The sequence below is a fragment of the Mustela lutreola genome, chromosome 1 (assembly GCF_030435805.1).
Source record: "Mustela lutreola isolate mMusLut2 chromosome 1, mMusLut2.pri, whole genome shotgun sequence".
Classification (NCBI taxonomy): Eukaryota; Metazoa; Chordata; class Mammalia; order Carnivora; family Mustelidae; genus Mustela; species Mustela lutreola.
The window spans coordinates 244,482,167-244,506,498 of record NC_081290.1 but is presented as its reverse complement, the minus strand read 5'-3'; the positions used below and the strand labels follow the sequence as shown (position 1 = coordinate 244,506,498).

At 39.3% G+C, this 24,332-nt stretch overlaps 1 protein-coding gene across 3 annotated transcripts; it reads left to right on the top strand.

The window, feature by feature from the left end:
- Positions 1 to 12,451: 12,451 nt before the first annotated feature.
- On the top strand, positions 12,452 to 24,179 carry PSMA1 (proteasome 20S subunit alpha 1). Of its 3 annotated transcripts, none has more exons than XM_059136832.1 (10): positions 12,452 to 12,592; positions 14,084 to 14,128; positions 14,691 to 14,792; positions 14,910 to 15,013; positions 16,415 to 16,503; positions 17,109 to 17,179; positions 17,508 to 17,637; positions 18,959 to 19,038; positions 22,352 to 22,462; positions 23,813 to 24,179. In XM_059136832.1, the coding sequence occupies exons 1-10, from the start codon at positions 12,590 to 12,592 to the stop codon at positions 23,867 to 23,869; spliced, it is 792 nt and encodes a 263-aa protein (XP_058992815.1). In that variant the 5' UTR covers positions 12,452 to 12,589; the 3' UTR covers positions 23,870 to 24,179. The 3 variants fall into 3 exon arrangements, with proteins under 3 accessions (XP_058992815.1, XP_058992808.1, XP_058992822.1); XM_059136825.1 differs by having other exon boundaries at positions 18,959 to 19,079; XM_059136839.1 differs by lacking the exon at positions 22,352 to 22,462.
- Positions 24,180 to 24,332: the final 153 nt, after the last annotated feature.

Genomic DNA, 24,332 nt, shown 5'->3' with positions numbered 1-24,332 from the left:
TAAAGCATGAAATAATTTCTAGACCAATGATTATTCAAATCTGTTGAAGAAGGACATCCTTATTTCAAACTTTACCAACTATGTGTCTACTTTTATAGCAGTCAGCCATACTGAATGCCAAGGCTTTAAAGGAGTCCCTATCCTTGTATTTCAGAGATCTGGGCAACTAAAACAAAATTAACTTCTTTCTTCAAAGAAGACCTACAGGTGGCCAACAGACACATGAAAAGATGTTCAGTATCACTCATCATCAGGGAAATGCCAATCAAAACCACAATGAGATATCACCTCATACCTGTCAGAATGGCTAAAATAAAAACACAAGAAACAACAAGTATTGGTAAGGATGTGGAGAAAAAGGAACTCCCGTATGCTGTTGGTGGGAATCCAAACTCACGCAGCCACTATGGAAGACAGAATGAAGGTTCCTCAAAACATTAAGCATAGAACTACTCTAAAATCTAGTGATTGCACTACTGGGTATTTACACACACAAAAAATGCAAAAACACTAATTTTGGGGATACATGCACCCTATGTTTACTGCAGCATTATATGCCATAGCCAAACTATGGAAACTGCCCATGTACCCACTGATTGATGAATGGATAAAGACAATATAATATATATATATATAGATAGATATATAATGAAATACTATTCAGCCATCAAAAATAATGAAATCTTGCCATCTGCAGCAACATGGATGGAGCAGGAAAGTATAATACTAAGCAAAACTAGTCAGCAAAAGACAAATACTATATGATTTCACTCATATGTGGAATTTAAAAAACAAAATAAATGAGCAAATGGAGAAAAAAAAAAACAAAGAAATAGACTCTGTTTTTAAAACTAAGCTTTCTGCCCAACGTGATGCTTGAACTCACAATCCTGACAGCAAGAGTTTCATGTTCTACCAACTGAACCAGTCAACCAGGATATAGACTCTTAAATATAGAGAACAAACTGATGGTTACCAGAGGGGAGGTGGGTTGGGGGAAGGGTGAATTAGGTGATGGGGATTAAGGAGTATGTTTCTCATGATGAAAAATAAGTTACATTTTTAGCCAGGAACCTTTTTTTCAACTTCTTAGCTTTTGAAGTTCTCCTAAATATTTAATTTTGCTTGAATCTCCTTTGAGAAATGTTTATTTATTTATTTATTTATATTTTTAAAACTGTGCTGAGCAGGGAGCCTGATGTGAGGCTTGATCCCAGGACCCTGAGATTATGACCTGAGCTAAAGGCAGACACTTAACTGATTGAGCCACCCAGGAGCCCCATTACTTTATTTATTTATTTAAGATACTATATATGGGGGAGGGAGTCACACACTGGACACTTCAGTTTGCCACATTTTATTTAGCTAAATAATAGGTATTGTTACAGTATAGATTCTACTAGTATATTATCACCAAGGCAACCAGCAACATTTTGGAAGACAAATGCTGGTTTAAAGATAATAGTAATAGCTAATATCTTATTGAGTATTTACGATGAGCCAGACAGTGTGTTAAGTGCTTTAAATAAAAAGTTCACTTAGTCTTCACAATAATCATAAAAGATACTAGCCAATATTATCTTTATTTTATTTTTAAAAAATTTTAAAAATATTTTATTATTTATTTGACAGATAGTAAGTGAGCACAAGCAGGGGGAGTGGCAGGCAAAGGGAGAAGCAGACTCCCTACTAAAGCAGGGAGCTCGATGTGGGTCTCGATCCCAGGACCCTAGAATCATGTCCTGAGCTAAAGGCAGACATTTAACCGACTGAACCACCCAGGTACCCCTTAAAAAAGATTTTATCTGCACCCAGTGTGTGGCTTCAACTCAACCCCAAGATTAAGAGTCACAGGCTCTACCAACTGAACCAGCCAGAAGCCCTGGTGACTTCCAATTTTAGATCTGCAGCCTCCATCTTTCCACTGAATTCCAACTCACATGCCAACAAACTATGCCTCAACTCCACTAGACAGTCCAGCAGATATACCAAAGTTGAAATATACAAAACTGCCTTCTCATCTCCCCACCTCCCACCCAAGACTTGCTCCTCCCACCTCTCTTTCTGTACAGTTCACTGGAACTCCATTCTTCCATCTGCTCAGGCCAGTAACATTCATCATTTTGTAACCTCTCTTTCTCTTACCTGCCACATCAGCAAAGTCTTGTTGGCTCTGCCTTCAAAATAGATGCAGAATCCAACTATGCCCCACCATCTCAGCATTACAACTCTGGCCCAAGCCACCGTCATTTCTAAGAGCCTTGATCTTATCAGCCTGCTTGGCCCTCTATAATCTGTTCTCAATACATGGATCAGGACAATCTTTTTTAAAGGCCAGTCTTGGGGCACTCAACTGGCTCAGTTGGAAGAGCTTGGGACTCTTGATCTTGGGGTTGTGAGTTCGAGCCCCACATTAGGCATAGAGATTACTTAAAAATAATTAAACTTAAGAAAATGAAAATATGGGATGCCTGGGTGGCTCAGTCGATTAAGCCACTGCCTTTGGCTCAGGCCATGATCCCAGTGTCCTGGGATCGAGTCCCACATCGCACTCCTTGCTTGGCAGGGAGCCTGCTTCTCCCTCTGCCTCTGCCTGCCTCTCTGCCTGCCTGTGCTCGTTCTAGCTCCTCTCTCTCTGACAAATAAATAAAATCTTAAAAAAAAAAAAAAGGCCATTATTTATTAGCTCAGGATTTTTTTATTATTTTAAAGATTTATTTATTTATTTGACAGAGAGAGAGACAGTGAGAGAGGGAACACAAGCAGTGGGACTGGGAGAGGGAGAAGAAGGCTTCCTGCTGAGCAAGGAGTCCGACAAGGGGTTCAATCCCAGAACCCCAGGATGGATCATGACCCAAGATGAAGACAGACGCTTAATGACTTAGCCATCCAGACACCCCAGTTCAGGATTTTTTAGAATTAAATAAAAATAAATTCTAATATGAGCCAAGCTGAAATTCTCCCATGGATATGTAACATTCATTGTTACTCAACAATCTAGATGACATTCTGTAATAATTGCTTCATTTCTGGAAAAAATATTTCTAAACAACTAAAGGATGCCAATGGCTTTTGTACAGGCCTCACTTTTGGTAATACTAAGGGAGGGAAATTATATTATGAGTTTAGATAAAACTCTAAATTGTAGCTCTTCTAAATTATGTCTATTAGTTCCAACTGTTCTATTCCAAGCTTTAGTTATTACCAGAAGAGAACTGTAGCTTCTGAATAACTAGAAAAAGTAAAAATAAAAAGGTAGTAAATACAGATAAGGCTGCCTTTAGAATGAGGTATCAGTTAAATGTCTGTTAAATAAATGATAATATGGGCGCCTGGGTGGCTCAGTGGTTAAGCCGCTGCCTTCAGCTCAGGTCATGATCTCGGGGTCCTGGGATCAAGTCCCGCATTGGGCTCTCTGCTCAGCAGGGAGCCTGCTTCTCTCTCTCTCTCTCTCTCTCTCTCTCTCTCTGCCTGCCGCTCTGTCTACTGTGATCTCTCTCTGTCAAATAAATAAATAAAAACTTTTTTTTAATTAAATAAATAAGTAAATAAATGATAATATGTTCGTATGATAGAGGATCCTACTGTTATACAGACATTTAAAAGCATGAACTATGGGGTGCCTGGGTGCCTCAGTGTGTTAAGCCTCTGCCTTCGGCTCCGGTCATGGTCTCGGGGTCCTGGGATCGAGCCCCACATCAGGCTCTCTGCTCACTGGGGAGCCTGTTTCCCCCTCTCTCTCTGCCTGCCTCTCTGCCTACTTTGTGGTCTCTCTCTTTCTGCAAATAAATAAATAAAATCTTTAAAAATTAAAAATAAATACAAGCATGAACTGCGACATGAAATGTTTATGGTATAATGTTCAAATAAAAAAGCAGGGGAAAAATAAACATTTATCATTTGATACATATTTTTTTTAAAGATTTTATTTATTCATTTGACAGAGCGAGATCACAAGTAGGCAGAGAGGCAGGCAGAGAGAGAGGAAGGGAAGCAGGCTCCCTGCTGAGCAGAAAGCCCGATGCGGGACTTGATCCCAGGACCCTGAGATCATGACCTGAGCCGAAGGCAGCGGCTTAACCCACTGAGCCACCCAGGCGCCCGATACGTATATTTTTTATAGCAGGTTATTTTGTTGAGATTTTAATTCTGTGTGTTCTCCTATTCCCCTACCTTTTGCCCCCATACAATAGGTATCCAGATCCTAATATTTTCGTAAGGCAAAAAGCAAAAGCTACTTAGTGACAACATAGGTTCTTGCTGTCTTTTGAAATGAGAAGTGGGAGTGGGAAGACAGGAATGCCTTTCAAAGTGAGGTGGGAGAGAGATTCCTCAAGACTTAGAAGTCTGAAACCCAAAAGGTTGAGTGAGCAGCTAAATCTTCCATCTTGCTCTGTGACAGAGCCCAGGATGATGGCAAAACCTCAAAGGGGAAGTCTGCACCTGGGTGCTGGGGTTGCCAGATTCACTCATTTGAGTCCAGATTCTTGAGTTCCAAGAGTGGTAAATGAATACTGGAATCATCAGACCAGAAGGGAAGATGGCATAAAAGGAAATCTCAGCAGCAAATCAATGTGGACAGACAACTAAATAATTTCCAGGTATAGGGCATCTGGGTGGCTCAGGTCATGGTCTCAGGGCCCTGGGATGGAGCCCCACATCACATCGGGCTCCCTGCTCAACGGGGAGTCTGCTTCTCCCTTTTCCTCTGTCCCTCTCCCCCACTCATGTATGTACTCTCTTTAGGTCTCTCAAAGAAATGAAAAATAAAACCTTTAAAAAATAATAATTTCCACGTACTTCCACAATAATTAAGGCCCTAGAAACTTCGTACAATCGTAGGTGGAGAGGAAATGCTCAGTAACTGAGACTGACTTTCCCACCAGCCTTGGCAGGGTGAGAGCTCAAGATCAGATTCAGGTTGATCTAAAGAAATGCAATATTTATTTCAGTGGAATGAGAGCCACACCTACAATACATATATACTTATACAATGTACTGCATATTATAAATATTAGAAATATATTCTCACGGTAAATTTTCTTCCTTTCTTTAGATGTACATTATTATAGGAGAAAAAAAATCACTAAAATTTTAACAGTGATTTTTCTCTACCTAGTGAATTATAAGAAATTTTTTTCATGCTGTTTGCATTTGAAAAAGTTTAAATGTGTATTCCTTTTAGTATTGGAAAAAATTATAAAACTAACTGTAAGCTGACTTTTTTCCCTGTATATTTGAGCAGGAAAAAAACAGGGAAGGGGATATATCATAATCTTAGGTTCTATTTTCCAGTTGTTTCAGACCTACCAATATTAACCTTCTAAGAGGTATAATATAAACTCAACTTCAAGAAAACAAGCTTTTCTCACATTAAAAAAAAAAAAGGTATTGTATACCTCCTGTACCCTGTAAATATTTAAAATATTATTCAAATCCGTCAGGGTTCCAGCAGGAAACAGATGGCACAGTCAAAAGGCACAACTGAAGAGAGTACATCAGCATGCGGGCAGGGCAGCAAGAGATGGTACAGTACCACTGCCAACTTGGGCCAGTATGGAGGGAGGGAGGGTAATAAATACACTGACCTCTTTCTCCCACTACCTTCTTCTTCTTTTTTTTTAAGATTTTGTTTTTTTGACAGTGAGAGAAATCACAAGTAGGCAGAGAGGCACGTGGGGCTGGGGGGGTATTGGGGGGAAAGTGGAAGTAGGCTCCCTGCTGAGCAGAGAGCCCGATGTGGGGCTAGATCCCAGGACCCTGGGATCATGACCTGAGCCCTGAGCCGAAGGCAGAGGCTTAACCCACTGAGCCACCCAGGTGTCCCTCTCCCACTACTTTCTGATGTCCTGCTGGTGCCCTCCATCCGCTGAGCTCAACCAGAGCCAGAGGGGAAAGGGATGTTGCTGAAGAAGATCTATAGGGGCAATGGAGACTATCTAGCTCAGAAACATCAAGGTATAAGCAATCCTACAAAGCTGCTATAAATATTTCCAAATTTAGGAATTAAGTGGTACAAACGTCCAGTAATAAAATAAATAAGTCACAGGGACGAAGAGTACAGCATAGGGTATATAGTCAATAATATTATAATAACTTTGTATGGTGGACGGGTAGTGACAACACTTACTGACGTGAGCATTTTATAACATATATAATTGTTGGATCACTATGTTGAGACTAAAACAAATATAATATTGTATGTCAATTATACTTCAATTAAAGAAATTTTTCTAGGGGCGCCTGGGTGGCTCAGTTGTTAAGCATTTGCCTTCAGCTCAGTTTATAATCCCTGTATCCTGGCATGGAGCCCCACATTGGGCTCCCTGCTTGGCAGGGAGCCTGCTTCTCCCTCTCCAGCTCCCCTGTGCTTGAGTTCCCTCTCTCCCTATCTCTCTCTCTCATAAATAAATAAAATCTTTTAAAAAAAATTTTTAATAGAAAAAAAATACTTCCAAACTTAAAGATTTCTTCTAGTAGAGTATTCAGAAGACAGTTGTTGACATTAATCTCTGGTACTGTGCAATATGTTTGGTATTATTATTATTGCTACTAAGGTACTTTTATTCATTCTTAACTTTTTAAACCATATTGAGCACTCAGTTTGCATGACACCATATGTATGTGTGTGTGTATAATATAAATATGTATATTTATATGTAATATATATAATATAAATTATATGTGTGTATATGTCGCTCTCGGCCCGCAAGAACGACCCGCAGACGAGGTGAGTGGCAAACTTCTTTTATTACTAATGCTAATGTACTAATGCTAATGGCGGCCGCCCCGCACCAAGCACTTACAGCAGTATTTATCCACGAAGTTCACCCGTTCTCGCCCCCCTATTTGGCCAATCATAACGCCGTGCACGCAATGTCCTTGTGGACCCTTATGTAACCATACAGGACTCTATTGTTCTCTAGCGGTGATCATGCGTTTATCTCTTGGCTCCTGGTGCTGTGTGCGTCAGCCACGAGCGCACCCACATCCTCCTAAACCAATCATTCTCAGTTCCTCAATCTTCAGGCACTCCCGTCTACGTGACTCCTTGCATCTGCTGGATGGCTCTCCACATGTATATATATGTGTGTGTATGTATATATACACATGTGTATATATGTATATATACATGTGTGTGTATATGTGTGTGTGTGTGTATAAATATATATAAAACATAGGCCTTGTCTTCCAGGAGCTTATGATTTAATAGATGGAGACAGTACATAAACAAACATGTACAATTGGGTTTTTTTGCTTTTTTAAATTGTTATTAATACAATGTATTATTTGCCCCAGGGGTACAGGTCTGTGAATCATCAGGCTTACATACTTCACAGCACTCAAAACAGGTGCAATTGTTATGTGTGTGTAGCAGGAGGTTAAAATGAGACTCTTACTTTTGTCTGCGCCTCTAAGAAAGTGAATTATTCCCACATTCCATGGTAAAGTGGAGGGCCATCAAATGTAGAAACTGAAAAAAAAAAATGGGTTGCTTTTGCAATTCTTACTTGTCTATCCACTTCTAAGTTAGAAAAAAGTTGAAGTTTAGAAGATTTTGAGAGGCGGTGCCTGTGTGGCTCAGTTGGTGAAGCATCTGCCTTTGGCTCGGGTATGCCAGTATGCCTTTGGCTCAGGTCATGATTCCAGGGTCTTGGGATCGAGCCCCACGTTGGGCTCCCTGCTCAGTGGAGAGCCTGCTTCTCCCTCTCCCTCTGCCTGCTATTCTGTCTACTTGTGCTCTTTCTCTAGCTCTCTGTGAAATAAATAAATAAAATCTTAAAAGAAAAAAAAAGATTTTGAGAGGGTTTTCAGTGTGCAGTGTGTTGACATTGCTTCTTTCCTCACCCCATGCCTAGGGATAGAGGCTTTATACAACTTTGATATATGGCCCTTAGAGCTGGGGGTTCTGGGGGTCATAGTGCACTAGTGTCAGGATGATATTTGAGGAAATCATTCATTCGGTACTTACAGAACACTTAAAAAATACAAGTATATTCTAGGCACAGGTGACTACAGCTGTGAATGAAATACATGAAAATCTCCTGCCTTCATGGAGCCAACATTCTAGTGGAATCTAGACAAGCAAAGATGGCTGGCTAATTGCAAAGATGAGTTTTGAGTTTGGTCCAAATATATACTCCCAGAGGTGTGAGGCAAAGCCACTCCAGATATCTGGATCAGATATGGACTACTGAAGAAAGTCAAGTGGAAGAGTAGAGACTTCCACAGAAAGAAGCTTGAGGCATAGAGCACAGATGCCAGCAACCATTGAACTGATTGCCAGATGACATTTATTCACCCAAGTGTAAGCAAGAGATTGCCAGTATTTGCTCATCAGGGTAAGATGATGGTAGAGGTGTTTCCAAAGAATGCATAAAGTAACAAGTATCAAGTGTAAACATCTGTTAAGTTCAGAGACCATCAACCCTTAATTGCAGAACTTTATTAGCCATGTTAAGAATGCTCTTGCCCTTCCCTCTGTCCCAACTTGGGAGAAGGAAACCTCCTTGGTAAAGAGAAGGGGTATTAAAAAAGAAATTTTAGGTAGGGACACAGAAACGAAGTCAACCATTCCCCTTTCTGTCATAACAGGCTCAAGCTGGAGGGAAGATAATACTGGTGATATTTGTGTCATGTTTCATTCAAGGAGCAGGGAGGAATTAACTCCACTGAGTGTGGTTTTGGGTTTTGTTCTTTAAGGGAGAAAGAGTGGGAGGGCATGGGCACTGGGGGGAGTGTGGGAGGGGCAGAAGGAGAGAGAATCTTCAGTAGGCTCCATGCTCAGCATAGAGCCCTACTCTGGGCTTGATCTCATGACTGAGACCATGACCCAAGCCAAAATCAAGAGTCCGACGCTCAACTGCCTATGCCCAGGCACCCCAACCACTGGGGGTGTGTGTTTTTTTTTTTTTTTTTAAGATTTTATTTATTTATCAGAGAGAGAGGGCGAGAGAGCAAGCACAGGCAGACAGAATGGCAGGCAGAGGCAGAGGGAGAAGCAGGCTCCCTGCCGAGCAAGGAGCCCGATGCGGGACTTGATCCCAGGATGCCGGGATCATGACCTGAGCCGAAGGCAGCTGCTCAACCAACTGAGCCACCCAGGCGTCCCACACTGGGTGTGTTTTAATGTATGGGGGAAAATAATAAGTTATTTGCAAATTGTACCTTACACATCTCATTTGCACAATGTACTGATTATAGCTGTTAAACAGTAACATAATTCAACTTTTACTTGAATTAATTTCATTGAGTTTCTTTTTTTTGTATTCAACAGGATCCTTCTACAAAAGTAACACAGTAACAAGATAATGGAAGGGAACTCCTACAAATCAATGAGAAAATGACTAATAATAATAAATTGAGAAAAGGAATTAAATGACAATTCCCTAAAGCAACATCAATTGCCAAGAAATACATGCAAAGTTTTTTTTTTTTTTTTGCTAATCAAAAAATACATTAAAATTAAAGTTTTTTGTTTGTTTGTTTCTTTCTTTCTTTCTTTTCTTGCCTATCAACTTGATAAAGGTAAAAAGTACTCACCCTATCCAGTGCTGGTGAAGTCAGAAAGTGGAACTCTCAGGCACTGTAGAATATAAATTGATGTAACTTTTTACTGTTTTGTAACTTAGCCATATTTATCCTAATTGTAAATGCAGGTTCCCTTTGACCTGGCAATTCTATCACTATGAATTAGTTCATCTTAAAGAGGAAATCAGGAAAGTACACAAAATGTGTGTATGTATAAGAATATTCATTATAGTATTTTTATATTAGCAAAGGCTTAGAAATGATCTAATGGCTTACCCATAGTTAATTAACATATTTCTACACAATGGGATAATATCAACTATTGAAAATAATATGTACCATTATTTAACGAACATGAAAACATGGCCATAACTTTTTTAAAAAAATATTTTATTTATTTATTTATTTATTTATTTGAGAGAAGGGGAGAGAGAGAGTACTTGCACATGAACAAGCAGGGAAAGGGGCAGAGGGGGAGGGAGAGAGGTAGACAATTTCAAGCAGACTCCTCACTGAGCATGAAGCCCATATGGGGCTCCATTCCATGATCCTGAGATCATGACCTAAGCCGAAACTAAGAGTCAGATGCTTAACCGTCTGAGCCATCCAGGCACCCCCACCATAACTTTTTAAGTGTAGTTTAAAACAATTTAGGATGATCTTATTTGTAAAAACAATTATATATCTATTATACATATGTATATTTTTAAGTAGGCTCCATGCCCAGTGTGGAGCACAACGTGGGGCTTGAACTCACAACCCTGAGATCAAGACCTGAACTGAGATCAAGAGTTGGACCCTTAACAGACTGAGCAACCCAGGTGCCTCCATTATACGTATTTTTTTTTTAAGATTTTATTTATTTATTGACAGACAGAGATCACAAGTAGGCAGAGAGGCAGGCAGAGAGAGAGAGGAGGAAGCAGGCTCTCCGCTGAGCAGAGAGCCCGATGTGGGGCTCAATCCCAGGACCCTGGGATCATGACCCGAGCTGAAGGCAGAGGCTTTAACCCACTGAGCCACCCAGGCGCCCCCATTATACGTATTTTTGAAGCAAGTGAATATATACATGTGAAGAATAGTCAAAATGTTTTTGGGCTACATGAACAATTTTAAATGAATAGTTCCTTAGTCTCTCAACATTCAGTATTTATTAAACATTTAGTATGTGCTAGGCATTATGCTGAGTGCTAGAGAAACAAAAGAGAACAATCTGTTAATTTAAACCTGTTAATTTAATTCACTAAATTAACAGTGATTTTTAAAAATGACAACAACCAGTATTGGTGAATTTAGGGAGAAGACCCTCATATACTATTGTGAAGAGCGCCAAATCCTAACCACTAGACCACCAGAGAGGTTTCATATAATATTATGCAGAGTATAAACTGGCAAAACATTTCTGGAGGGCAATTTAGCACTTTCTATTAAAAGCTTTAGAAAAATCCATTTCATTTGACCCTGCAATTTCACTTTAAGGAATTTATTCTAAAGATTTTTATTTATTTATTTACTTGACAGAGATCATAAGTAGGCAGAGAGGCAGGCAGACAGAGAGAGAGGAGGAAGCAGGCTCCCCGTGGACCAGAGAGCCCAATGTGCGGCTCTGTGGGGCTCGATCCCAGGATCCCGGGATCATGACTGGAGCCAAAGGCGGAGGCCTTAACCCATTGAGTCACCCAGGTGCTCCAGGAATTTATTCTAAAGAAAGGAGTATAGCCTGCTTCTCCCTCTGCCTGACACTTCCCCTGCTTATGCTCTCTTTCTGACAAATAAATAAAATCTTAAAAAAAAAAAAAGAGCCTAAAAATATTTATCAAGCAGCTCATAAATGAGTGGGTGAGTGGTGGGGGGGGACTAAATATTAAACAGTGGGGACTTCGGTAAATAAAACATCATATATGCATAACGCAGAATACTAGAAAGTCATATTTAACCTAAAAATGTTTAACAGGGGAAAAAGACCAAAATATAAAAGCGAAGGTTTAAAAAGAGTGTGATACTAAATTGCTCTTAACTTGAGCAAATCACTTGAAGTGATCTGAGTGTATTACTTACCTGCAAATTTAAGATCATTAAGGATCCTTTCAATTCATACCTTAACCTTTCAATTCATATCTTAACTCATACATATCTTCTCTACTTTGTAAAGAAAATAAGTCAAAAAAAAGAACCTGGCGCAAAGTGGATGTTACTGTACCGAAGTCTGTTATCTGAGGATTTACTGAAAGTTCTCAAGAGAGAAAATATGTGTTTCAGAAGAAAATGCCCAGTTCCCCCCCTCCAGTAGTCTAATCTACCAGATTAAAAAATTATATTAAAAAAAAAAAACAGATAAAAAGACCCTAGAAAGACATTACTGCCCTCATGGAGTTCAAAGTCTTGTAGAGGAAACCAATCACGATAAAGCGCGATCAAGGGTAACAGCCTTGAAAAATGTTTTCTCCAGGAAATGGAGAAAAGGATTCCAAAGTAGAAAGAAAAGCATGTACACAGACAATATACTAGACGAAGAGTGTGGTTCACACATACAAACGGACCATTATTTTGTGGCCTTTCTTACAGCCTCGTCCTCTCCCAGCCACATAACACCCCAAATCTCTGTGGACCCTGAACGAAAGATGTCCAGCGGCACACTGGATCACCTGGAGTCGCAGGTGTTGTCTCCATCGATTTCAGGTGTATCGGTCGGGCCGGTGAGGACTTGGCGGGAATCTGCAAAAACACAGGGAATCTGCAAACCACTGAGAATCCAAGAAGGGCAACTTTGTAGCGGCCGCCCCGCAACTCTCTGCTGCCGCCGGCACTCCTTACCCAAGATTTCCCGCCAATCTCAACTCCTCCTTCTTCCTGAGCCCCGCCCACTTTGGAGAGGCGGCGAGCCTTGAGGGCGGGGGAGCGCCGGGTTCTATCGATATCTCTGGGATAGACTGCCCTGCCCTGCGCCGCCTTCGTCAAAATCCCGAAGGCTTTTCTGTAGATTGTCGAGCGGTAGTTTCGGCAACCTTTCGGATTCCGCACCTCTGCAGGAGGCCGCAGCCAGATCCGCGCCGGAACCATGGTGCGTTGGATTCCGAGCGCGGGCAGTTTTGGGGCTGAGGTCCGCGGGCGGGGGGAATGGCGAGCCCCCCGTCCTGTCATTCTCAGAGCGGCCCGGGGCTAGGGGCTATGGGAACCCCCGCCAACGGGAGGATTCCGGCAGTGATTCAGCATCTCCGGCCTGGCCGGGAGAGGGGCGGTGGGTAGTCGGTGCCGCGGTTCTCCGGGGTTCGTTTCGCTTTCTTCCAAGCCTGGGACACTGTTTCCTCGGTCAGCCAGCTGAGTTCGCTCCTCCAGTTATTTCAGTGGTGTAATTCCAAGCAGCTCAGAGTGGCCCCTCGTGCCCTGTGTGGGAGAGAAGGGAACACAGGGACTAGACTTCGAGGCTTCACTGTATTGCCAGAGCAGACTTGATCCCTGGGTTTGGGTTCCAGGACAGCGTCCATTTTACTTGTGGGTCCGTCTGATTTCTTTCTCCCCTACCGCTTGATCAGAAAGGGTTCTTTTGGGGCACCTGGGTGGTTCAGTTAGTTAAGCGTCTGCCTTTGTCTCGGGTCATGATCCCAGGGTCCTGGGGTCAAGCCCCATGTCGGGTTCCCTGCTTCTCAGAGAGTCTGCTTCTCTCCCTCTCCCTCCCTCCCCGCCCCTCGCGCTGTTGTGCGCGCATTCTCTCTCTCTTTCTCTCTCTCTCAATAAATCTTTTTTAAAAAGAAAGGGTTCTTTTCATTTTGTCCAGTCACCTAGTTTTACGGATGAATAAACCGAAGCTGGGAGAAGTGGTGGTGTCACGGCTACCACCTGGCTTCAGGACTTCCAGCCATAATCTGCCATTCCAGCACTCAACTTTCTCACTCTCCCCCGGTCCCGATTATTCTCCCAGTATTTGGCTAGTAGGCTCGTTTCAGTGTCTATTAAAGCAGTCGTGGTTCTGATGGCTGTAACTGTTTGTGTCAACGTCAGACTTCCTGAGAACATTCTTGTGTTTATTCATTCAGTATGAATGTTTATACGTTCAAGGCACGGTTTTGAGTGCAGCAAGGGTTCAAAGATAAATCTGCTCTCTTCCTAATCATTAAGCAGAAAGGGACGTGCAGATAAAGAATTGATGGGAGTGTATGTTGGAATTTTGGGAGAAAAGACAAAGATGAAGACTTAAAGAGGTAGACATTTGAGCGAGTTTAAAGAGGAAGAGTGCTTTTAACTCTTTTAATTAGGGACCAGGATAAGGAAAGAGCATAAACAGGGAACGAACGTTGAACACTATTGAACTTTAGTAATTGAACCCAAAGGGAGTACGACAGATAGAAAGTTGGTCCCATCTAGGTCCCTTTTAGCTCCTGGTAAGTTTTAGAATTTGTTTTGCAACTGAATAATCTTCCAATGAGGTTGTATAACAGCATGTGTTAATGTTGAATGGAAACAGATGGGAGAACATTTTTTAATGATAGAGCTTATTAAAAATTTGAATTTGTAATGTTCTTAAATCAATAGGTGTTTTTTCTTTTACTTTTAGTTTCGCAACCAGTATGACAATGATGTCACGGTTTGGAGCCCTCAGGTAAAAATGTTTTGTACTTTATCTGTGAAGTGGCTTTAGAGGGTCAACTAGCTAGCTCACTAGCAGCTCTTGATCTTGGGGTGGTGAATTTGAGACAAACATTGGGTGTGGAGCCTACTTTAAAAAGAAAGAAAAACTCATGAAATTTGTAGGCTGTGAGAAAATACTCACAACTCATGAAATTTGTAGGCTGTGGGAATATAATCATTTCAGACATTCTTGCAACCTAGATTTATCATTAAAGTAACTTTCCTAATTTAAAGGAAAAATCAGGGGCGCCTGGGTCGCTCAGTTGATTAAGGGACTGCCTTAGGCTCAAGTTGTGGTCCCAGAATCCAGGGATCGAGCTCCATGGGGAATCTGCTTCTCCCTCTGACCTTCTCCTCTGTCATGCTCTTTCTCTCTCTCAAATAAATAAATAAAATCTTTATAAAATAATAGAAAAGAAAAATCATATGAGATTTAACTATATTCACCTGAGATTTAAGAACACTAGATCAATTTTGAATATATGAAGGGTCTTTTAAGATGACTCTAAGATGTGTTGTTGTTTTCTCTTTAGGGCAGGATTCATCAAATTGAGTATGCAATGGAAGCTGTCAAGCAAGGTTCAGCCACGGTTGGTCTGAAATCAAAAACCCATGCAGTGTTGGTTGCACTAAAGGTGAGTGAGGCAGTAAATAAATCTTCCTCATGTAGGAAATGGAACTAACAAATGTAAGTTTCACTGTGTAAATAATAAAGCATAAATGTTTTTGTGTTTTATAATGTCCCTGTTTAGAGAGCACAGTCAGAGCTTGCAGCTCATCAGAAAAAAATTCTCCATGTTGACAACCATATTGGTATCTCAATTGCGGGACTTACTGCTGATGCTAGACTGTTATGGTGAGTATGATTATGTAAAACAAAAGAAATACCCCTTTTGATTCGTCCAGTTAAGACATTTTAGGAAGTTGTCTGGTAGAGATTCTAAATTCAGATTGTGATACCTTAGTGGATTTGGGCTCAGTTGCTGAATGCTCTGTTTCTTGATCCCTCTAGTAGAAACTACTAGATTTAACCATGTTAAGATTTTTTTTTTTAAAGATTTTATTTATTTATTTGACAGAGAGAGATCACAAGTAGGTAGAGAGGCAGGCAGAGAGAGAGAGAGAGAGGAAAGCAGGCTCCCTGCTGAGCAAAGAGCCCGATGTGGAACTCGATCACAGGACCCTGAGATCATGACCTGAGCCGAAGGCAGCGGGTTAACCCACTGAGCCACCCAGGCGCCCCAACCATGTTAAGATTAAAGCTTTTGTAGGGCGCCTGGGTGGCTCAGTGTGTTAAGCCTCTGCCTTCGGCTCAGATCATGATCTCGGGATCCTGGGATCGAGCCCTATATCAGGCTCTCTGCTTGGCAGGGAGCCTGCTTCTCTCTCACTCTCTGCCTACTTGTGATCTCTGTCAAAAAAATAAATTAAAAAAATCTGAAAAAAAAAAAAAAAAGATTAAAGCTTTTGAGAAGTCACCAAATAATGTGATACGTGTTAACTCAGGATATATTGTTTGAGACAATGTTATGACGAAGAAGACCTTGACACTTTGGTCTGATTTCTGAGGTTTGGGGGAACTACTCTTGCATTCTTTAATATGCCAGTATTTATTAGACATATATTTCTTGCAAAGCTCAATACTGGATACTGCAGGGTACACAAGGATGAGTCATATAAGCATCTTTTCTAGGAACTTAAAATCTAGTAGTATATCCATAATACAAGGTAGAAAGTGGAGAGTAACAGGTAGATTTCTGTGAGTCCAGAGGAAACAGATTATATCTAGTTGAGAGGCATTCTAAAAATGAAGAGCTGGGGCTTTGAAGGCACACAGATTGAGTTTTATTCTTTCTTTTACCCCTTAGTATTTGAGATGAGGCTAGTTACTTAAATCATCAGTTCTTTTAGTATTTACTTTTTCAAGGTTTTTGTTTAAGAGCCCAACATGTAAAGCATGTAACGCAGTACCTTTTGGGTAATTTATTGCTCTTTTTCTCTTGCTCAGCCTTCTCTGTTCTCTAAAGTGCTCAGAGACCAAGTTTATCTAGACTAAGGAGTATTTTAATCCTTTTTTTTTTTAAACCTCATGTGTCCCAAGAGTTTGGTATAAATACACATCCTTGTGGCCTTTCTCATTCCCTTACATGGATGTAATCCATGTGAAGAAAACAACAAAACAAAAAAATCAAACTACTTTATTTAGACTGAAATAACTCTGATGTGAAATAACTAATTTTCCTTGTTTCCTTTTTAGTAATTTTATGCGCCAGGAGTGTTTGGATTCCAGATTTGTATTTGACAGACCTCTTCCTGTGTCTCGTCTTGTATCTCTAATTGGAAGCAGTATCCTTTTTTTGTTAGCATTTATGAATGTGAACTTTAAATAGAGTTTTGATACTTAAGTGTTATGTTAATTATTGGGAATATAATACATAGCATAGGTAAAATTTTGAAAACTTTAAGGTTAGTTACTTTTCAACAACAAAATGTTTAAAATTTTGAAGGAATTGTGGGGCATTTTGTCATGGAAAAATGTATTCTAAATAAGGATTTGGGCTGCTTATTTGTCAGCCCTTTTCTAGCCCTAGATAAACTCAATTTGAGGAAAATCAGTCAAGTCTCATTTTTAGAGAAGATTTAAAGTTTTTTATTGGTGGTTCTAGATGTCCTTCAAAATTCATGATCCCTTATATCCAAAACAGATGAGGTACTCTATGTGAAGAGACCATTTTGCTAGCACTCATTCTTGGGTTGGGTGGATAGTTCTAACATTTTTGTAATACTAGGCCAAAGAAATATTTCTCTTGTATTTCTTCTTGCTGTGGTGGATTGTGCAGCAACTTTAAAAGAAGAGCAACAAAAACAGAGCTCTTTGTTAATAGTGTTTAATTTGAGAATAAATTTAATACTTTATTACTTGTTAGAACAGTTTCTTTAACTAGTTTAAGAGACCCAGATACCAACCCAGCGATATGGCCGGAGACCATATGGTGTTGGACTGCTGATTGCTGGTTATGATGTAAGTTAATAGAATTATTATATTTTTATGATTTTTTAAAAAAAAACTGACTAGAGGGTTCCTGTGTGGCTTATTGGGTTAAGCCTCTGTCTTTGGCTTGGGTCATGATCGTGGGGTCCTAGGATCAAGGCTCACATCAGGCTCTCTGGTCAGCTGGGAGCCTACTTCCCCATCTCTCTGCCTGCTCCTCTGCCTACTTGTGTTGTCTCTCTCTCTCTGTCAAATAAATAAAAAAAAATCTTTAAAAAAGGCAAAAACAAAAACAAAAGAAAACTGACTAGAAATTATACAGTGTGTGTATGTATATGTATTTCTTTTCTATTTGTAGGATATGGGCCCTCACATTTTCCAAACCTGTCCGTCTGCCAACTATTTTGACTGTAGAGCTATGTCCATTGGAGCCCGTTCTCAATCAGCTCGTACTTACTTGGAGAGACATATGTCTGGATTTATGGAGTGTGAGTGATTTTTTTTGGGGGGGGGGTCCCCTCTAGTCTTTATATAGTGAATAAATAGTATCCTAAATGAAGAAAACTATCAGCCTTACAGAAGGAGTTTTTGTTTTACTTTGTTTTCAAATAAGCCCATGGAGTGTTCATTATTTTTCTCATACATACTGGTTATTACCCCATGTAGCCATCACAGTAGTTTCCATCACAATAGAACTTTGTCAGAATACAAATAGGAAAATACAAATGTCCTCAACTTTGAAGAGTCTTGGTTCTGTTGGTCTGAAGTGTGTCCCAACTAGAGTTGAGGACCAGTGTACTGTTTACCAGTTATAAGTTCTTTTATCAGCTTTTAGTTTTCTGTGATTCTCTTATTTTTAGCCACACAGATATTTCTGTATTAAATAGTCCATAAACAAGTAAAAAATTAATGTAACTATGGGAAAAAAAAGTAAAATGTTGATGTAAGATGTGGTCATAGGACAAGCTTTTCAAGTGCTTTGCTTATGCAAGGGTCTTAGACCTTAACACATCCTTTTTGGACATCTCTTGAGGTGACCATGTGATTGTTTCCCCTTCATTCTATCATGGTATATTGCATTATTTGACTTTTGAATGTTAAACCAGCTTTGTATTCCCAGGATAAATCCTTCTTGCTCATGATTTATAATATAAACTATATATATATAAATGTTTATATAAACATAAATGTTGCTGGATTCATTTTGCGGATATTTTGTTGAGGTTTTTTTTGTGTGTCTGTTAATACTGGCCGCATAGAAAGAGTTGGAGACTTTGTTTATAAAGAGCAAACACCTTCCATAGAATACATTCTACAAAACTTTGTGCTGTAGCATTTGTGAATCAGGATTCCCATTTGATTTAGCATAAAAAAGGCCAAATTTAGGAATAAAAATCATGTATTTTCTTAATACATAAAATAATGGTGATGTTATTTATTATTATTAGAAGATTATATGGCTAGGGTGCCTGGGTGGCTCAGTGGGTTAAGCCGCTGCCTTCGGCTCAGGTCATGATCTCAGGATCCTGGGATCGAGTCCCACATCGGGCTCTCTGCTCAGCAGGGAGCCTGCTTCCCTCTCTCTCTCTCTCTGCCTGCCTCTATGTCTACTGTGATCTCTCTCTGTTAAATAAATAAAAAATCTTTAAAAAAAAAAAAAAGAAGAAGATTATATGGCTAAACATTACAATTTTGGCTGTTATTAATGTGATATATTTAGTATGTGACTGAAACCATAATAGACCTGACAAATAAAATTAGCCTAGCAGGAAGGTGAAATTAAGAAATAATTGTTAATTTATTATATAGGCAATTTAAATGAACTGGTGAAACATGGTCTGCGTGCCTTACGAGAGACGCTTCCGGCAGAACAGGACCTAACTACAAAGGTAGATAACATGTTCTTCAATTCAAGATTTCAACATTATAGGTCAGTCATTGATTTCGTAAATATAATAGAGGAGTATATGCTTAACAGTTCTTTAATTTGGGAGTTGGTTCCCTTGGTTGGTTCATTCTTTTTCTTTAAGCTATTCACTAAATGATCTGATTTTGAAATGATTTTCAAACATTTCTTTTTGGAATAAAGCAATAAAATCAATAAGTCTTAGGTGAAATGTCCTTCAGTTTCTTCAGCAGGTGGGAATATCTTTGTATTATTAACTCAGTAAACAAATATATATATTGAGCACCTATCATGTGTAGGCAGTAGACATTGAGAATATAATAAACACAGCAAACATCTTGGCTTTCTTGGAGCATACATTCAGGTCGGGGAGGTAGACAATATATGTATAAGTAAATTATATAATACATTAGAAAATGATAAATACTACAGAAAAAATAGGTTAAGAGGAAAAAGAAGGACCATCTGGATATGGGAAGAAGGTGTGGTGAGGGACATTTAAAATAGGTTGGTTAAAGATGGCTTCACTGAGAACGTGAAATTTGAGGAAGATGTCTAAAGGAGGTGAGTTAGTGAGTTATTCAGATGTCTAGAGCAAGATCATTCCAGGGAATACAAGTATAAGGGCTTTGAGTCCAGAATATTTCTAGTCTTTGAGGCAAGAAGGCCAGGAGTGTTGGAGATCAAGAGGAAGAGAATGACTAAAGTGCAATAATGGAGCCCAGATTGTGTATAAACCATTGTAGGTACTTTGGATTTTACTGAATAGATTATTAAGTTTGAACAGAAGAATACCATGATTTGATTTAGGTTTCAAAAGTTATTCTGGATGCCATTCTGAAAATAGATTGTAGTGGGCAACATGGGTGAAAATAGTTTTGAAACTGTTACGGTGATATAGAATACAGAGGAATTGTGGTGTAAAAGAGCCTTGAAGTTGGAGATCAGATAAGGGGTTCAGTTTTGGGTATGTTTTAAAATTAGAGCTAAAAACATTTGCTAGTGAATTGGTTGTGAGGGTGTAAAAACAACAAAAAAAGTTGTTTTCAAGATTTTGGGATTGATTAGAGGAAGGAGAGATTTATGATTTACTGAGCTGATTATAAGACAGTGGAAAGAACAAGTCTTGGGATAGGAGTTGCGGAGAAAGATCAGGCAGTTAGCTTAGGACTTAAAACTTGTTAATGCCTACTGTCCATTGCTGATAGAGAATAAGCAGATATTGGGGCACCAGGCTGGCTCAGTCAGTAGACTATATAGCTCTTGATCTTGGGGTTATGAGTTCAAGCCCCATGTTGGGCATAAAGCTTACTTTAAAAAAAAAGATGATAATACTAAGCAGCTATCAGATGTGTATGCCCTGGAGTTTGGTGGAAAATGATCTAGCTAGACTTAGAAAGTTTGGAGTCTTTATGTAGAAATGACATTTAGAGATTGAATTGGATGAAACCACTGAAGGAATCAAATAGTTTCTCAAGAGGTTTGAGGCCTGGACAAAGGGCCCTCTAGAGTGCCTATCGCACCTTTAGAGATTGGAACGTGAGTATCAACAAAAAGAGACTGAGAAAGATGACAAAGAAGGTTGGAGGAAAGCATTCTTGAAAACAAATGAAGAAACTATTTCGAGGAAGAGGGAATGAAAAATTGCTAATACATCAAGGAAGATAGGGAATGAGAAGTAACCATTAGATTAATAATGAAGGGGACTTGACTAGACAATTTTATTGAAACAGTGAGCCCAAAACTGAAAGGAATGGAATCGGGACAGAATGGGAGAAGAGGAATTGGAAGTGGCTTTCATTCTCTTGCAGGTTCAGAGAAATGGGGTGGTGGTTGGAAGAGAATGTAGTGAGAGTTTTTCGTTGTTTTGGTTTTTTAAAATGGGAGAAATTACAGCATGTCTGGTGCATGATTATAAGAATAATCCAGTGTAAAGAGAAACATTTATGTTGGAGAAATAGGAGAAAAACTGGTGGACCAATGTCCTTAAACAGTATACAGGTGGAAAGGTAGACCTTAGGATATTGATTCATTCACACTAACAGGAAGGGAGAGAATCTAGGGACGTAGATACAGGAAACAGTAGTTACTATGCTTCTGTTTTCTCAGTGAAATGAGGAGCAAGGAGAATGGAAAATCTTAGAAAGATGTCCAGGAGAGAGGAGATTGGATGATCTAGGGACCTGTATAGTACAATGCAGGAACCACTATAGGCCTCCTTGTGGTTAATGATCATGAAAGGGAGATCAGTCAGCATTTTGTAAATCTATCTTATTATCGTGATTGGATAGTTATTATTGTATATGTATGTGAAAAATTTATAGCCTGTGTAATCTTTTAAAAATAATTTTTCCTATCCTAAAAGTAATTTTTTAAAAATCAGGAATGTACATTAAATTATTTTTATTTGTTTACCATAGGGGCACCTGGGTAGCTCAGTTGGTTAAGGATCTGACTCTTGATTTTGATTCAGGTCATGATAAGATCGAACCTGCATCAGGCTCCATGCTGAGTGTGGAACCTGCTTAAGATTCTCTCTCCCTGCCCACCCCACTCCCCCCAAAAATGAGTAAAGTACCCATAATGCCATCACTCCAAGACAACTATCTTTTAAAATCGGGGTTTACAGTTACTTGTTGACGTTTGCAATTTGGAAAACTTTGCTCAGGTATCTGGCTTTCTCATTTCATATGTTTACTGACTCATGGAGAATGATAGTGAAATCATTGAGAGAAGGCCTATATATCATGCCTCAATTTTTCACTAAAATTTTAATCTTATAGAAGGCCTTTTTACACTGTTTGGCATTCACTGAGCATTTTAAGAATTGCTCTTGAATTTTAACATGTAGAAAAGAGTTCAAGACCCCACCAAAGTCAACATTTTAGAACCTAAAACTTATTCTCTTTCCTTATTAAGAATTACCATGTCTTAACTCACATAGGAAACAAACCTGATTATTTCTTTGAAGTTAGGCTTACTTCCCAGACAAGTTGCTTGGTCTGGTAACACTGGTCTGCAGCACATTTCCATTATGAGCCTCGTTACAAATTCCTAGGAGGCCAGACCTTTGGCGTTCCTCATGATTATCAAAAGTGAATATTAAATTTGCAAGTTAAACAGGGATCTACTAGTTTTCATCTTCCTTTTTTCTCTACACTTAAGTACTTTTTAGTTTTATTAAGTGCTATATAAACTTTTATTTTGTTTTTTTCACTCAACATTTAATCAAAAGCATTTTTCAATATGAATTCTCCTGACTTTCAATTTTTATCTTTCCCTCCTCCTGCCCCCAGAATGTCTCCATTGGAATTGTTGGTAAAGACTTGGAGTTCACGATTTATGATGATGATGATGTATCTCCATTCCTGGAAGGTCTTGAAGAAAGACCGCAGAGAAAGGCACAGGTATATAACTAATCATAATACCAGAAGGTTTAGTTCTGTCATAAACTGCTGTTCCTACCACAGTTGTGGAGGAAAGACACCATTTTTGGCTTTAATTATTGAGATAGGCTCGCAGTTCAAATGGCAGTAGGAAAACTTGGAACTGAATAATGTAAAGTACTGAGGGGGCGGTAATCTCCATAAGCAACGAGGGTTGATGATTTGGCTCTCTGTTGGTGTTTTTTGCAAATCTCTTTGTGGACTGTGGCTAAGTCATTCTTTTGCTGGTCTCATTTAGGGTCTCTTATAGTCAGTTGAAGCAGTGGGACTGGAACATCCAAGGTGGCTTTATTCACAGTCTTCATTATTCATACTCTCTAGGTATATCCTATAGGGACAGCTAGAAGGTTGGGACCTCTGCTAAGATGACTGGACCACTGTCCATGTAGTCTCAGAGCCTCTCTTCACCAGGGTCTCTTTAGCAGGGTAACAGCTCAGGGCTTGCAAAAGTTCAAAAGCTCAAAAACGGAAGGTGCTAGACATTCTTAAAGGCTAGGCCTGGGAGGGGCACAGCATCAGTTTTGCTTATTCTGTTGGTTAAAGGAAATCATAAAGCCAGCCACGAGTCTATAGGAGTGGGGACTGAGAGAAAGTTTATTGGGGTCCCTTTGGAAACTGAATTGGCCCTTCACAAATACTGAGAAAAGGATCAGCAAGTGTTGGGAAATCTTAGATTAAATACTGGTCTTTTTTGCTGGGTATTTAGAATACAGAGTTGCTATTTATAGATACTTATCTGATGGCTGTGTAATTGAAAATAAAGTGTCCTAGAGAGAAATATTTTCTGCATTGTGAATTTTTTTTTTCAACTTGGAGAGGATATTGTTGGTACTATTTGGAGGAGTAGGATTTGCATTATTTAAACTGTTGCTGGTAAGAACCAGTGCTGTTGGGAAGAATGCTGTGAGTTACACACAGCTGATTTGTTTGATCATGTTTTCTCTGTGTTATTAGTGCTGAAGAAGATGAGAATGTCAAAAATGTACTGATTATATTCTAAGGCTAGAAGTGATAATAAAAAGGAGGCCTTTGTTCCTGAACAAGACAAAGTATGATAAAATGCTGGAATTGTTCAATGATGCTTTGGTTTTCAGACCTATAAAATGATGCCTGCTTAAAAACAAAAAACGTTTGTTCAGAAACTTTAACAGGGCAGTTAACTAAAATATTTTAGTTAACTAAAATTGAGTATCCAGAATATCTCCTAACCCCTTTTTCTTGCATATTTTTTATAATATTTGTGATAAGAAGTATATATTGGTCAAGTGATTTTTTTCTTTTTAACCTGTTTTCTTTTTTCTTCCCCTACAGCCTGCTCAACCTGCTGATGAACCTGCAGAAAAGGCTGATGAACCAATGGAACATTAAGTTACAAGCCAGTCTATGTGTGTATTATCAAATCTGTAAGAATTCAGGAACATGTACTGATGACAGTAATCTATACTTTGAACCAAAAGATGCAGGGTGGTCTTATGGTATGTTTTAGGAATCAGTCCAGATGTGTTTTTCCTAAGCAACTTGTCTGAAACCATATAATGGTATGATTTTTCTTTGAGAGGGTCTATATAATCATTTTCTAGTAAGTATAGTTATCTGTACTAATGTTTTTATATGAAGAACATAGTGTCTTTGTGTTTTTAAAGACAACTGTGAAATAAAATTGTTTCACCTGCCTGTGTATTGGGTTTTTGTTTTTTAAGTAGCTTCAACTATAAATAGTAATGAGATTACAACTGGTCGTCTGCCATGTTTGCCAAATTAATTTGCCTTAGGTTTAGTGATGGGGAAAAATAGTACCTCTTATCTATCACAGCCTTATACCAATCCCCTA

Bases quoted from the DNA above. Each gene is read 5' to 3' on its own strand.
- PSMA1 (XM_059136825.1), top strand. The intron at 16,504-17,108 runs GTATCCTTTTTT...AACTAGTTTAAG, and splicing joins TGTATCTCTAATTGGAAGCA to AGACCCAGATACCAACCCAG. The intron at 19,080-22,351 runs GTCAGTCATTGA...TCCTGCCCCCAG, and splicing joins TCAAGATTTCAACATTATAG to AATGTCTCCATTGGAATTGT.